The sequence below is a fragment of the Cydia strobilella genome, chromosome 11 (assembly GCF_947568885.1).
Source record: "Cydia strobilella chromosome 11, ilCydStro3.1, whole genome shotgun sequence".
In the NCBI taxonomy this organism is placed as follows: domain Eukaryota; kingdom Metazoa; phylum Arthropoda; class Insecta; order Lepidoptera; family Tortricidae; genus Cydia; species Cydia strobilella.
In genome coordinates, this window is record NC_086051.1 from 18,767,684 (window position 1) to 18,783,124 (window position 15,441).

Here is a 15,441-nt window from a genome sequence, read left to right on the forward strand (position 1 = left end):
ACCTCGAGGGCTCCTCGCGGCACCGCCTCGCCCAGCCCGCGCCCCTCGCCGTGCTGCTCGACGAGAACCTGCTGCAGCGTGAGTAGGGGGGGGGGGGGGCTGTAGCGGACTGTGATGGACGTGTGTACCGTCACCTCGACCTCGAGGGCTCCTCGCGGCACCGCCTCGCCCAGCCCGCGCCCCTCGCCGTGCTGCTCGACGAGAACCTGCTGCAGCGTGAGTAGGGGGGCGGCTGTAGCGGACTGTGATGGAGTTCACCTTGTTCTAGAAGTTTCATATGTTCTCAATAATAACTAAAGATTTTGACGTCTATCAATCGTTATTTTTGTTTTCGTCCTCACTAATACTGCGTTTGATTCAGACCATTCCTTCGGTTTGCTAAATTTCAATGGTATTTTTAGAGTTTTTCTGCGAAATAACAGATGACTGGCGCAACTTTGAAGGTTAACCGGCTCATTTTGACCAGGGATATTGCGGATGCAGATGCGGATTTTTAAAGGATTACATCCGCGGAAGCGGATGTCGAAATTAGGCACAGAAATAACGTCAAATATTACACTATTAATTTTTATTAAAAAAAAACGAAACTTAGTATTTGAACAAGAATATAGGTGCCCCACAATCGCATTACTATACTAAAGTCCAAATAAAACAAACTTTTCACTTCTTGTCGCTGTCCGTAATCCTATGACGGACAGCGACAAGAAGTGCTCGATCGATGAATCACAAAAACGAAACGAGATTCCTATTGGCTAATGACAAAATTACCTAGCACTAACGCTGCCGCTTAAAACGAAATTTAGTACTTATCTTTATAATTGTATAAATTTAAACTGCATAAATTATGAATATATTATTAATACTAAATCTATTTACAAAAACCACTGCATGTTTTGTAAACTAGTGTAATATTTATTGAAATAAATGGCTCTACTACTACTACTACTACTAACGCTGCCGCTACATAGACAGTATATACAAGTACTTATAGACGCGCCACCGAGCGACCGGGGGTAAGAGAAAGAATATTCATATAAAATGTACTACGCAATTTATCCGGTTTCACTCTTATAAATTTCGGTATTTCGCCATAGCCTCCTTGCTATGATGCCATAACCCGACCATGAAAAAATGCCCGGTCCATGATAAAGACGAGAAGCATCAGAAGCATGGCACTATTTTCTATTTCCTCTTATAGGAATCGCAATAGGACTATCTTTCTCTATCAAAGAGAGTCAGGCCCTTGCGCCGCTAAGACGTTCCTGTACCTACCTGTTCACCATCCGCATCCGCATTAAGCTCCGCATCGATTTTATGCGGATGCGGATGTTGAAAATAATGCGGAACTTCCGCGGTTGCGGATGCGAATATTTGCAACATCCCTGATTTTGACAATACAACTAAAGCTTATGCTTCTCTTTACGCAGTGCGATGGCAGCAGCAACTTTTCGTGGCGTCCCACACCGGACGGGTTCTGTTCTCGTGCATCGACCGCGACACAGAGTTCCTGGCTTCAAACTCCGTCATGGACTACTCGTTACTACTGGGTATTGATGGACAGAAGCTCGTGTTAGGAATTATTGGTAAGTATAACGTAGTTTGCTGGCCGTGTACACTGTACAGGTGAAAAAGGGTATATGCTGGCATTATGCTGAGTGTTCACCTTTTTCAGTGTTGTTACAGTGTATAAGCAAAGATAGATATAACTCCGTAATAGATGGATACAGTCTAAGGAAAAAACGTGCCTCGAAAATCAAGAAGATTTGATTCTCGTTCAGAGGGCGCTACTAGCTTTGGCCTACTGTCGTATGGATGGCGTTGACGGTTTCGTGTGTTATTTAACAATTTTAACGCATATCAGTGAAAGAACATGGGTCAAAATCATAAAAATCATTTATCCATATTTAAATACATTCTATCGTATTTTTATAAATCTTCATTTTTAGTTTTTTAAAGTGTGTCGACAGATGGCAGTGAATTTACTGGGGTTACAAAATTTACTATGACAGTACCGCTCTAGTATAAGTTACTATAAGGTATAAGTTAGAGTTAAACCAAGACAAGTCTGCAACGATTTTGATAGCACACGCAGTGTATGTAACATATAAGATGAATACAGTGTGAACAGTTATTAAGTAACATATTTTTTTTTGTTCACAGACTACATCCGCACATTCACATGGGACAAGAAACTGGAACACCTAGTGAAGAAGAACCTCGGTTCAGGTCAGCCCACCGTGGTCTCCCCCGACGAGTACAAGAGCCGCTTCCGCAAGGCCAGCCGCAAGTACTTCCTGTGCGCGCCCTCGCCCTGGGACCATCTGGTCTAGACCCTGGACCGGAGACCACCTTGTGGAACCACATAACCTTTCAAACTGGTAGACGGCCTAAACTAGGAACACGGAAGATTAAATCAGTGGAATTCTTGCCACGTGTGTACATATGCCAGATGACACGAAAATGTCTATAATTAATTGAAAAAAAAAAAAAAAAACCCCGGCCAAGTGCGAGTCGGACTCGCGCACCGAGGTTTTCGTACTTTTTAGTATTTGTTGTTATAGCGGCAACAGAAATACATCATCTGTAAAAATTTCAACTGTCTAGCTATCACGGTTCATGAAATACAGCCTGGTGACAGACGGACGGACAGCGGAGTCTTAGTAATAGGGTCCCGTTTTTACCCTTTGGGCACGGAAGCCTAAAAATGGTCGGTTGTACAGTATGGCTCGGTATCTTCGCGATGCCCTGCGTACAACTTTGTACATATTCTCAATTTTTGAACGCCGGATATTTAAATAGGGAATTATCCCCTCGAGCGGCAAAGCAATATTTTAAATTTTCGCTTGTGCGGCGCGCAGCCGCCAGGGGGCGTGTTTTCCATATTCAACATGGCGGCCCGCCGCACGCGCACGCGCACGCGCACGCGCACGCGCACGCGCACGCGCACGCGCACGCGCACGCGCGGTTGTCAGAGCGTCCCATTCGAGGTAGCTTGCCGCCCGAAGGGTTATTGAATTGTTTTTTTCTTTACATTTGTAAAAACATAACTTATTGTTTAAAATCTTCAGAAATTGTATTATATATTAATTATACTTACATACTTAGTTATTATCTCAGGTATTTTAATATCCTTCTCATTCCTTTATCGAATATAATATAATAAATATTTGCTGTAAAATTTAAAAATAGTTAAAATAAATTGATTTGTTATAAAGTGTACTGTTTTAGTTTCATTACTATTATGTTTTCAATCCTCAGGAGTTTCAGCTAGCCCTGAAAGAAGGTAAATAGGTATTTTAATTTGAGAGCATAAAAACTCCGCTAGTTAGCTATACCATAGAGTAACTTTTATACTAGAGCGGTACTGTCATAGTAAATTTTGTAATCCCAGTAAATTCACTGCCATCTGTCGACACACTTTAAAACTAAAAATGAAGATTTATAAAAATACGATAGAATGTATTTAAATATAGATAAATGATTTTTTTTATTTGCATTAATTATTTTTATGATTTTGACCCATATTCTTTCACTGATATGCGTTAAAATTGTTAAATAACAAACGAAGCCGTCAACGCCATCTATACGACTGTAAGCCAAAACTAGTAGCGCCCTCTGAACGAGAATCAAATTTTCTTGATTTTCGAGGCACGTTTTTTCCTTAGACTGTATCCATCTATTACGGAGTTATATCTATCTTTGGCTATACTATCCTTATGACTGGAGCCGTCAATCTGGCAGTTGTTCATCAATAAAGGTCTGACTAGCAGGGCAGCAAAGTTGCTCTTAAACTTGTATACCTTTTCCCAGGGTCAGCTCTTAGTCTATATTTTTAGTATCAAGGTATTTACAGTGATTTTTACAAATATAAAGTCGTTTTAACGAAGTAACTTCTTTATTCCGGAAGATCCTTCCGCGAGTACGTCGAAACAAACCATTTAAAGTAATCATTTAAACAATCTCCACAATTACATACACAAGAAATTTAACATAATTATTGAGGACGATAAAAAAATATCTACTAGGGGTACTAGGTAAGGCACAAACAAACTGAAATTTTCCAAATGATTTTGTTGAAATGAGCAAAATTGATAAACACACAACTATCATAGCTTATCAGTTATTATATAATATAAACGAAGGTGCATAAGTTAAATATAAGTAAATGTTACAATAAATATATTTCATATATTCTGGATATAAGCCTCGTCCAACTCCATACAAGACACAAGTGCCTGGAGAATACCTTTTCTATACGGTGATTGCATGTTGTTATAGGCCTTTGCCCAGCAGTGGGACACAGTGGGCTCTGAATAATAATAATATATAGGTAGTTCCACACTGCACTTTTATAATGTTATATAACGCCAGTTTGGACAGTCCATAAAATGTATATAGTATGAATCTTCTCAAATGATTTTGTGATGACACGCGCTCAGACGCAATGGCACGTACTCAGACACAATGGCCGACCGCCCACAAAAAAAGAAACAATGGCTTTTGTTTAACAGATTGGGATCTTAAGCGTAAAAATCATTTGAGAAGATTCATACTATACCTACATTTTTTCACCTTATTGCAATGAATTAAGCTGTATATACATAATACGAGTATTTATAAATTAGACTGTAATTAATGTTTTACCATGTTATGTAACTTTATACATATATCTGCAGCATGGGAGCACCATTAGATGCCAAATATCTACCAGCGACCTCACTGTCACTGATTCATATCATATCATTCATATCATATTAAATGACATTATGCTATTGTTAGCCAACAAACCTTTACTAGAGCAATAAAGTAATTTCTTTCATACAAAATCACGATCGACACTTCCTAATATGAATTAGTGTTTAATAAAAAAATTATTAGTTTTGAATGATTCACGGTTAGTTACACTAGACTTATATTGACCAGGATATAGACCGTGATTACTTTTTGTATTATTTATGAGCGATTTATGAGCGTCGTAATATCGGGAGCTCATAAATAATACAAAAGGTAATCAATATGTCTAGAAAAAATTATTAATATTTTTTTTATATAAAGGTCAATCTTTAGGTGTATAATTTATTTCTCGAATATGATTGGTCGGACCGCCCTCTATGTTACATTCTATTTCAAAGTCGCTCAGTCTTATCACTAGACGACAGAAGCTCTTGTTATTCATGTTTTTAAAAAAAATACCTCAAGTCAACTTTATACCTAATAAAAAAAAAGAGTTTTTGCTTAGTACAACATTACCACAAATAATCAAATTTTATAGAAATGTCAACACAATGGTAAGTTTCAGAATCTAATCAACAATCCCCGTATAGTTTGCCGTATAGCTTAAGCTACAAATACATACCTTACTCGATATATCACTCGCAGTTTTACTTTTATATTATAATAATATTACTTTATCGTTCACATTAACTCATCTCTCCTTATGTACAGTCACGGACATTAATTGTTGAGCCATTGAGGGTTTACATTGGAATTTTCATACCTTAACCTTATATAATAGGGTTAACCTTAAGGCTGGCCGCAGACGTTCGGAATTTTCCGTACGGAATAACATGTGCAAGCGAGACAGCGCTATGCATGTGTAGAGCGACGTCCCTTAATGGATCAACAATTAAAGTCTGTGACCGTACCTATTTACATTGTCACGGACCACGCTTACTATTTGTTTACATATAAACATTCAAGAATCGTTATGATACAAATATATTTCAAGTCATTATTTGTAATTAAAGTTATACTTGTAACACCCACTTTTTTACGCAAAATGTTTTTTATTTATTTATCTTTCTTTAATATATTTACTAGCTCACTGTATTTTATGTCTACACATTTTTTTTACTATTAACTATAAGTTACTTTTATATAGTAGTTATAATAGGTAATATTTGATCAGAAATAAGTATTTTATACAAAAGTATTACACAGATAAATAGCAGCAGCTAGTTGTTTTCTTATAATCATTTATGTTCTGAAAACTATCACAATCACAATGAGATTCCGTTTGTAATAACGAAAAGAATAACGTTACGTTTGAAAAATAACCTCGACCTCGAGTTAAGTATATTGTTCGTAAGATTGGTTAGAGCGGTTTCGCACTACGTCCGATCCGAATCCGTGAAAATATGGTCAGAAGTAGCCGTAGAACTATTTCAATTGTAATTATATGTCAATGAGTTTAAGAATAAATTAGATAAGCACAAAGCAAATTCTACTCAACACTGAGAACTCGGTTTATGACTCTGTATACAGGCATTATCAGTTGTTTAAACTGCCTGCCTGCGTTACAAATAATAATAATAATAATTTACGCACGTCATCCGATTTCGGAAAGAAATCAGACGGATCTAGTGCGTAAATTACTATTGAAATAGTTCTACAGTTACTTCGGACCACATTTTCACGGGTTCGGATCGGATTCGAATCGGACGTAGTGCGAAACCGCTCTAAAGACCTTACTACATTTACCTTTGCAGCAGTCCAAAACTTTCCACAGACAATCCATTTCAAGGAAACAGGTATCAATCAGTTCAATCAATTCAAAGGTAAATGTACAAAACACAATACTCTGGTACTCGAGAATCAAATATGTATAAAAGATGCCATTTATTTCAGTTAATTATAGATCACAAGTAGAATAACAAGACAAACTCTAAGAGCGAGGGAAGGCGAGACTTGTGGCCCCGAGAGACCGGAGTGCTGTACAATTTTATATTTACAGTGTTATTAATTTTTATTCACTTGTATTTTAAAAGTTACAAGTTCAAATGGCAACACTTGCCAGAAAGTATCTCGTCATTAAGGCCGTTCCATCGGTGTGCCGCTGTCACTGTCACATTTCGCAAGAAAGAACGGGAAAGATCATGCGCGCCAAGTGTCAATTTTGATCGAATTTTGTCGATTTTTATTTATTTTAAAACCGTTACCTTACAATATCGAAATCCTAAAGCTATCAAATTACTATTTAAGTTGAGATTGTTTTTTCTTCGTTCTTTATTTATGTCACATAATAAATAACCAAGTAAAGTTTGATTAAAAGTCCGAGTTAGAGGTTACTTTGGGAATTATTTGTATCGAGCGAAGTGTCATAATTCGTGTATCAGTAGCTATGTTATTAAAGATAATATTGTCAAGAACTACATATATTTTTTTCCACGTCTACGAATATCAACGCCTCTCAGAAAAACATGATCATATAAGGAGATTTTTCGTCTTCTGGCTCAGGGAACGGCCTTAAGTAAATACGTGACAGTCATCAGTTGTATATTTATAATACTAAGGGCCTGTTTCACAATGTCCAAGTAAAGTCCTGAATAAGCTACTTGCCACTTATCTGACGAATAAAGTCATCGTTGGCGTTTCAAAATCTCCAAATAAGCTTTATCTGCTGGAGAAAGTGCTTTTTTTGTAGGAAATTTTATCTGACAGTTAATTTATTTGTTAATTAGCTATCCAATACTTTACTTGGACATTGTGAAACAGGCCATAAACATTTAAACTTTTAATTTTACTTTCCCTTCTCCCAAAGGCTGCAATTTATAACATTTACTACAATAATGTAGATATATTTAAATAATGATGTATCTTAAAACACAAGCCGTTACCTACTGGATGTGGGACTAGGTATAAGATGTCTCATGTTATTTATTTATTTGTTTCATACTATTTTGAAATGTTTTTGTTATGTTAATTTATTAATTTTTACTTTTATTCTTGCATGGTGGGTATTAAACTAAAGGTATACAAATCACAAATAGTTAACACTTTGTCACTGATATTTGTTTGTATATGACGCAATGAATGTGTGTGGGGGGTTATATGCCGGTGGCGAGCGTATAGTAGTGGTAGTACAGTACAGTACAGTACAGTACACACTAGCCTAAACGTTAGCGGCGTCATGTGGGGTCGAGCGTGTGGCTCAGGCTCCGGAGCTGGTCTAGGCCCGCTAGCAGATCGCTGCGGAACAAAACATCGGTTAGGTTTAGGATCGGTTACCTGTTTATAAATTGAATCTCGTCGGTCGGATATGGTAGTTTATTGATAGTCAGATTAGACATTTATTAGATTGACAGTTAGTTAGATAGTGAACAATAGTGGGGGTGTGTGGGGGGTGGGGGTGGGGGGCACGTACCGGAGCGAGGCCTCGGCGACGTCGGCGGCGGCGCCGGCAGCTCCTGAACACTAGTGGGGGGGTTGGGGGGTGGGGGTGGGGGGCACGTACCGGAGCGAGGCCTCGGCGACGTCGGCGGCGGCGCGCAGGTCGGCGGCGGCGCCGGCAGCTCCTCCTGAACACTAGTGGGGGGTGGGGGGGGTGGGGGCGGGGGGCACGTACCGGAGCGAGGCCTCGGCGACGTCGGCGGCGGCGCGCAGGTCGGCGGCGGCGCCGGCAGCTCCTGAACACTAGTGGGGGGGTTGGGGGGTGGGGGTGGGGGGCACGTACCGGAGCGAGGCCTCGGCGACGTCGGCGGCGGCGCGCAGGTCGGCGGCGGCGCCGGCAGCTCCTCCTGAACACTAGTGGGGGGTGGGGGGGTGGGGGCGGGGGGCACGTACCGGAGCGAGGCCTCGGCGACGTCGGCGGCGGCGCGCAGGTCGGCGGCGGCGCCGGCAGCTCCTCCTGAACACTAGTGGGGGGTGGGGGGGTGGGGGTGGGGGACACGTACCGGAGCGAGGCCTCGGCGACGTCGGCGGCGGCGCGCAGGTCGGCGGCGGCGCCGGCAGCTCCTCCTGAACACTAGTGGGGGGTGGGGGGGTGGGGGCGGGGGGCACGTACCGGAGCGAGGCCTCGGCGACGTCGGCGGCGGCGCGCAGGTCGGCGGCGGCGCCGGCAGCTCCTGAACACTAGTGGGGGGGTTGGGGGGTGGGGGTGGGGGGCACGTACCGGAGCGAGGCCTCGGCGACGTCGGCGGCGGCGCGCAGGTCGGCGGCGGCGCCGGCAGCTCCTCCTGAACACTAGTGGGGGGTGGGGGGGTGGGGGCGGGGGGCACGTACCGGAGCGAGGCCTCGGCGACGTCGGCGGCGGCGCGCAGGTCGGCGGCGGCGCCGGCAGCTCCTGAACACTAGTGGGGGGGTTGGGGGGTGGGGGTGGGGGGCACGTACCGGAGCGAGGCCTCGGCGACGTCGGCGGCGGCGCGCAGGTCGGCGGCGGCGCCGGCAGCTCCTCCTGAACACTAGTGGGGGGTGGGGGGGTGGGGGCGGGGGGCACGTACCGGAGCGAGGCCTCGGCGACGTCGGCGGCGGCGCGCAGGTCGGCGGCGGCGCCGGCAGCTCCTCCTGAACACTAGTGGGGGGTGGGGGGGTGGGGGTGGGGGACACGTACCGGAGCGAGGCCTCGGCGACGTCGGCGGCGGCGCGCAGGTCGGCGGCGGCGCCGGCAGCTCCTCCTGAACACTAGTGGGGGGTGGGGGGGTGGGGGCGGGGGGCACGTACCGGAGCGAGGCCTCGGCGACGTCGGCGGCGGCGCGCAGGTCGGCGGCGGCGCCGGCAGCTCCTCCTGAACACTAGTGGGGGGTGGGGGGGTGGAGGTGGGGGACACGTACCGGAGCGAGGCCTCGGCGACGTCGGCGGCGGCGCGCAGGTCGGCGGCGGCGCCGGCAGCTCCTCCTGAACACTAGTGGGGGGTGGGGGGGTGGGGGCGGGGGGCACGTACCGGAGTGAGGCCTCGGCGACGTCGGCGGCGGCGCGCAGGTCGGCGGCGGCGCCGGCAGCTCCTCCTGAACACTAGTGGGGGGTGGGGGGGTGGGGGCGGGGGGCACGTACCGGAGTGAGGCCTCGGCGACGTCGGCGGCGGCGCGCAGGTCGGCGGCGGCGCCGGCAGCTCCTCCTGAACACTAGTGGGGGGTGGGGGGGTGGGGGCGGGGGGCACGTACCGGAGTGAGGCCTCGGCGACGTCGGCGGCGGCGCGCAGGTCGGCGGCGGCGCCGGCGCGGGCGCCGCGGAGGGAGCGCACCTCGGCCTGCGCGCCCGCCAGCTCCTCCTGAACACTAGTGGGGGGTGGGGGGGTGGGGGCGGGGGGCACGTACCGGAGCGAGGCCTCGGCGACGTCGGCGGCGGCGCGCAGGTCGGCGGCGGCGCCGGCGCGGGCGCCGCGGAGGGAGCGCACCTCGGCCTGCGCGCCCGCCAGCTCCTCCTGAACACTAGTGGGGGGTGGGGGGGTGGGGGCGGGGGGCACGTACCGGAGCGAGGCCTCGGCGACGTCGGCGGCGGCGCGCAGGTCGGCGGCGGCGCCGGCGCGGGCGCCGCGGAGGGAGCGCACCTCGGCCTGCGCGCCCGCCAGCTCCTCCTGAACAGGAACAAAATAAATGCTCGTTACAATTTTTTACCCCAAAAATCCCAAAACGAGCCATTCCAACATTTACAAAGGATTTGATGACCTTTATCAATTTTAATGTAATTTCATTATTGTTTAAAATAATAAAAACTGCAGAAGATAAAAATAAAACTTCAACAATAAAGGCTATTTCCATATATATGTATGTCGGTGTTCCAACATAAGCATCACTTTTTTATACGGCTAGTAGTAAGCATAACAACTTTAATACTGAAGTCGGGACACTTACTGTACTTACAAAATTTTATAATTTTTTTCCTAATACTTAAAGCTAAAAACCCGAATTATTATGAAATGTTAACACACAAGTCAGCGACTGACCTTAAGCCTCCTGATTTGTATCCTCAATTGATTAACCAATGATTCTGATTCGGGTGATTCTCGATACTGAAAAAACAAGTTTCAACATTGATTATAATCAAACCATGTATGAATTTATACAGCGTTATAATTTCGTATGTTATAAATTTCGTGCTTATAGCACTTTTGTATCGTAATAATGTAGATATTATTATAGATTCAGTGTATAAAATATATCAGGTGCATGCACCATCTGCATATAAATATTTGTGTCTAACTAAATAGCTAACCATGGTGATACCCACTTTACAAATTGTACAATGAATGAAATCCTATGTGTAGAAATAATTAGCTTGCTGGCTACCGTTACCGCATCATCGCCGGTGGCCCTCGCGTCGCCGGCGTGGCGCCGCGCTGGCTGCGCCTCGTGGCGCCGGGCGGGCGGCGACTGCGCCTCGAGGCGCCGTGCGGGCGGCGACTGCGCCTCGAGGCGCCTCGCGGGCGGCGACTGCGCCTCGTGGCGCCTCGCGGGCGGCGACTGCGCCTCGTGGCGCCTCGCGGGCGGCGGCGCCTCGAGGCGCGCGGCGCGCAGCTCGTCCTCCAGCCGCGCACAGCGCCGCCGCTCCAAGTTTAACTCCGACCTGCAGGAGCAGGAGCAGGAGGATCTATTTTATCTTTTATTTTGTGTACAATTTCCATCGTGGCCTATGTTTTACAAATAAACGCTTTGACTATTGACCATTCTGACGTTTAACTTGTGCTTGTGGGTATCTAGAGATGCACCGAATAGTGGTTTTGTCCGAATACCGAATATTCCCAAGGCGCCGAATATTCGGCATAACATGCGAACGTTGAGTCACGTTAATTATGAAAACTGTGCGAGGCGCCGAATATTCGGCATAACATGCGAACATTTTGAGTCACGTTAATTATGAAAACTGTGCGCTAAGCTAAAAAAGCACAATGTTTGCTAAGATTTAACGTTTGCTCAGAACTAGTGAACGTTCACTAACATAGTCAATCAAATTAGACCCATGATAAAAATAAATAAAATTATTTGTAATCCATTGCGTGGGGCACACAATATAACCACAAAAATTAAAAGGCTGAAGTGGAAATGGTCTGGCCACATGATCAGGGAAGAAGGTAACTGGAGCAAAAGGGTCACTCAATGGTACCCCAGGGAAGGCAAAAGGAGGAGGCAGACCCTTGATAATTTTTAAGAAAAAAAAACCGACTTCAATGGGGGATGCCGCTGAAAGCATTCTTAGATTCCAGACAATGAAATGAAAAAGACAGCATCTTTTGCCTAATTATGTAAAAAAGGAGGTAAACCGACCCACTTTTCTAGTAGCATTTCGTTTTTGTAAGGGTCGCAGTTCTAACCTAACCTAACCTACTTTTCTGGTAGCATTTCGTTTCTGTAAGGGTCACAGCTCTAACCTAACCTACTTTTCTGATAGCAGTTCTGTTCTGTGAGAATCGCAGTTCAAAACACACCCACACACCAAACCCAGTTTTCTAGTAGCATTTCCGGGTCTGGGTCCGGATCCGAGTCCGGGTCCGTGTCCGGCTGTCCGGGTCAGAGTTCGGTCCATGTTCAGACCCGGGTCCGGGTCCAAGTTTGGGTTTGGGTCCATAAGGAAGAGAACAAATCGCCAAACGTGAACTATGTGTCATTGAATAGTTCCGTTCTGATCATCATCAGCAGTTCCACTTCATCAAATGTCACTTTTTTAAATGTAAGTGCTTGATTTGTTGATGAAAATACTAAAATCACTATATGTATGCCTTTGACATTTGAGGAGTTCCCTCGATTCCTCATGGATCCCATCATCAGAACTGCTTTTTGACAAAATCGGGACCAATCTGTATGTATATACTTACAATCAAAAAAAGAATTTTCGAAATCGGTCCAGAAATGACGGAGTTATGGAGTAACAAACATTAAAAAAAAAAAAAAAAACCTTTGAAATCTTGAAGTCGGTTAAAAAGGTGGGAAGATGATATACGCCAAGTGGCTGGAACAACTTGGAACAGAGTAGCTCAGGATAGAAAAGAATGGAAAAGGTTGGAGAAGGCCTTTGCCAATTGGCAAACAGACATCCAAAAGACAAAGAAGTGTGATATGATAAATTACTAGAATTATATGTATAAAAATAATAATATTTCAACCTGTCTATTGTAATTGTAAATAATGTCTGAAATAAAAGGCTATTTTTTTTTTTTTATTTGTAATCAACAAATGCTCTTAATATTTAACAACTTTCCAAAAAAACATGTTAAAATAAAACACAGTGGTTTGCAGATTTTTTTGCGTATTTTTTCTTTTTAGGTAGGTGCAACAGATATTCGGTATTCGGCAGAATAGTAGGCAACATTCGGCCGAATACCAAATAGTTGCCTAATATTCGTGGCATCTCTACTTTCATCCCTCGCCTCCTTTGGTTAACTTTTATGCGCTAGTGCTGCTGTGAAAAGTGTAAGATTGCAAAAAGTTTATACCTTGTCCTTTCTAGCTCCTGCAGCAAAGGCTGCATGTCAGGCTCTGGCTCCGGTGAAGTCCGTCCCGGGTGCACCGGCAGGAAGTCTGGCAGCCGCATGGACTCTGCCCCTGACACATCAACACAGCCATCATACACTTTCTTAAATAGTGTCAACATATTGACATCAGAGCTGACAGTCAAATCCTTGGAAGTCGTAAGCCAAGGAAGAATCATAAACTAAATTTTTCAATAAACATAATACTTATTATAATAGCATTACTTCATGTAGTATACAGTATTTTACTAAAAGGAGCACTTCTGCTGGCATAATTGCATTTTTGTACTGCAGAAGCAATCTACAATGCTATACAAGTTTTATAAAACTGAATCAATCATTAATATTTCATAACAATTTACATAATTAAAAGTCAGGTCATGCAATCAGCAAGTGATAAACAATTATCATAATTATGCAAATAATAATACATTTTCTCACTTTGTTCGTAGTTGATACCATGAACAATAAATACTAAAGTAATCCTCACCAGCATTAGGAGGCAGGTCTAGCGGAAAGGTGCTGCGAGGAGACATGTTCCGTCGGTCAGCGGGGTTCACAGACTCGGTGAGGTCCAAGCTCAGCGGCACGTCGGGGGGCGGCGCGCCCTCCGCGCCCGGCGGCAGGTCGAGCGGTCCGCGCGCCGCATACTCGCTGTAACCACGTCCGCCATAACTTCGCGCCCCTCGCCGGCCCAGCGACCCCGCGCCCCCCGCGTTGTAATTTGTGTTAAACGTAAAATCCGGCAGATTGTCTAGATCCACTGATATGGGCCCGTTAGAGTTCAGGTAGGCCTGCTCCACTAGTATGTGATCCTGCACGAAGTCCGGCAGCGACGGCATGCCCAGCGGCTCCAGGCCGGCCCGGTACGGCTGCGGGTCTGTGCCGGCCGCGTACGGGTCGCGGTCGCACTCTGAATTGTCCACTACACTATTATGAGACACCTCTACGGAACTATTCGAAGACGTATTATCACTGGCGCGGGGCTCCGCGCTCTTCTCTTTGGCTTGGGGGTCGCGCGCCGTGTCGGGCCGCGTGGGCGAGTGCTGCACGGTGCTGGCGTACACCTTGGGCCGGGCGCCCGTGCTCTCGTAAGTCGAGGTGCCCGGCAGCGACAGGTCGCGCTTCAGAAAATGCCGGAACGAAAACGGGTTCTCCTCCTTCCGTGTCGCCCCGGTGGACTCTGAAAGCAAAACGAACGAGACTCGAGACGTGCCTTTATATTTAGATGACAAAAAACAACTTCCAAGCACTCACTCGAAGACGAACTTTTTGCTTCAGCGGGCGACGCATCGCCGTTTTCGCTATTATTACACTTCGCTTCGTCAATTTCCGGGGTTAGTAAACGGGGGAAGTATGGCAAATCCGTTCTGTTCTGTTCGTTGTCCTGAGAAGACCCTGCATTATTTGAATTTTGGGCCGATTTCTTATTTGATACACCGTCCTCGTCCTCCGCCATGATAATGAAAATGACAGTTCGTAAATTGCGTTCAAAAATAACAAAACTGTTGCGTTCGTAAATAAAGTCGCGTTCAAATCAGAATTTTTAAAATGATAATAAAAATCAAAGAGTAGTATAATATGATAAAAATCATCAATAAAACAACTTTGATTTAGATTAAAAATCATGATGATCCGTCATTCTTATCACTCCAATCGATTATACTCACTCAAATTTTATAACATGATGAATGTGGCTTCGTCGTACGCGACAGTGGCGCCTATCTGTAGTCATTGTTAAAAAAAAATAACTCGCAAGTTTCCATTTTTGCTACGTCGAGCATCCCACATCACACACTGCAAATAGTCACCATCAATTATTTTGCATATTTATACTATATATCCTCCCCAGCCCCAGCCATCCTCATATGTAAAGAGCTTATTACACTATCCTAATTTAGTGACTAACAAGAGGGACGCCGCTATACGTGAGAAACGATAGGATGTATCTCTTATCGCGTCTCACGTATAGCGGCGTCCCTCTTGTTAGTCACTAAATTTAGCAAAGTGTTAAGACCTGTAGTCCTCAAATACTATCCATTTTGTTGCGCAAGCGAGATAATTTTACGCACACTATCTGATTAAATTATCAATTTATTTCAATTTTTTTTTGTGTTGCGGATGTAATAAGATTGTGACCGATCAAATCAGGAGATGCGGACGTCCACGTAGTTTTTCATCATCTTCTTCGATTCCTCATGACCGAGGGTCGCGTCCACATGAGGTCGTAATTTTGTGCACCAAATTTTTCTTTTGTAAAA

The 15,441-nt window shown here is 45.1% G+C and overlaps 2 protein-coding genes across 3 annotated transcripts in view; one reads left to right on the forward strand and one right to left on the reverse strand.

Moving 5' to 3' along the window:
• LOC134745654 (putative 1-phosphatidylinositol 3-phosphate 5-kinase) overlaps positions 1–3,135 on the forward strand; it is a 63,991-nt gene extending 60,856 nt beyond the window's left edge. Inside the window, exons 33-34 of the mRNA XM_063679776.1 lie at positions 1,428–1,583; positions 2,161–3,135. Of these exons, the coding sequence (XP_063535846.1) occupies positions 1,428–1,583; positions 2,161–2,330 (326 nt within the window). The 3' untranslated portion in view covers positions 2,331–3,135. The remainder of the gene's footprint in view (positions 1–1,427; positions 1,584–2,160) is intronic.
• Positions 3,136–3,882: 747 nt separating this feature from the next.
• Positions 3,883–14,722, reverse strand: LOC134745615 (serine/arginine repetitive matrix protein 1-like). Of its 2 annotated transcripts, none has more exons than XM_063679712.1 (7): positions 14,438–14,722; positions 13,671–14,363; positions 13,145–13,247; positions 11,010–11,280; positions 10,661–10,726; positions 10,032–10,291; positions 3,883–7,968 (listed from the first exon to the last, which is right to left on the reverse strand). In XM_063679712.1, exons 1-7 carry the CDS (start codon positions 14,637–14,639, stop codon positions 7,908–7,910), a joined length of 1,656 nt encoding a protein of 551 aa, XP_063535782.1. In that variant the 5' UTR covers positions 14,640–14,722; the 3' UTR covers positions 3,883–7,907. The 2 variants fall into 2 exon arrangements, with proteins under 2 accessions (XP_063535782.1, XP_063535781.1); XM_063679711.1 differs by having other exon boundaries at positions 13,145–13,253; positions 14,438–14,721.
• Between the last annotated feature and the right edge of the window lie 719 nt (positions 14,723–15,441).

Coding starts and splice junctions, on each gene's coding strand:
- LOC134745615 (XM_063679711.1), bottom strand. CDS start 14,639: ATGGCGGAGGACGAGGACGGTGTATCAAATAAGAAATCGGCCCAAAAT. Junction 11,281..13,144: donor CAGGAGCTAGAAAGGACAAG/GTATAAACTTTT, acceptor CTGCTCCTGCAG/GTCGGAGTTAAACTTGGAGC. Junction 10,727..11,009: donor GGGCCACCGGCGATGATGCG/GTAACGGTAGCC, acceptor TTGTTTTTTCAG/TATCGAGAATCACCCGAATC.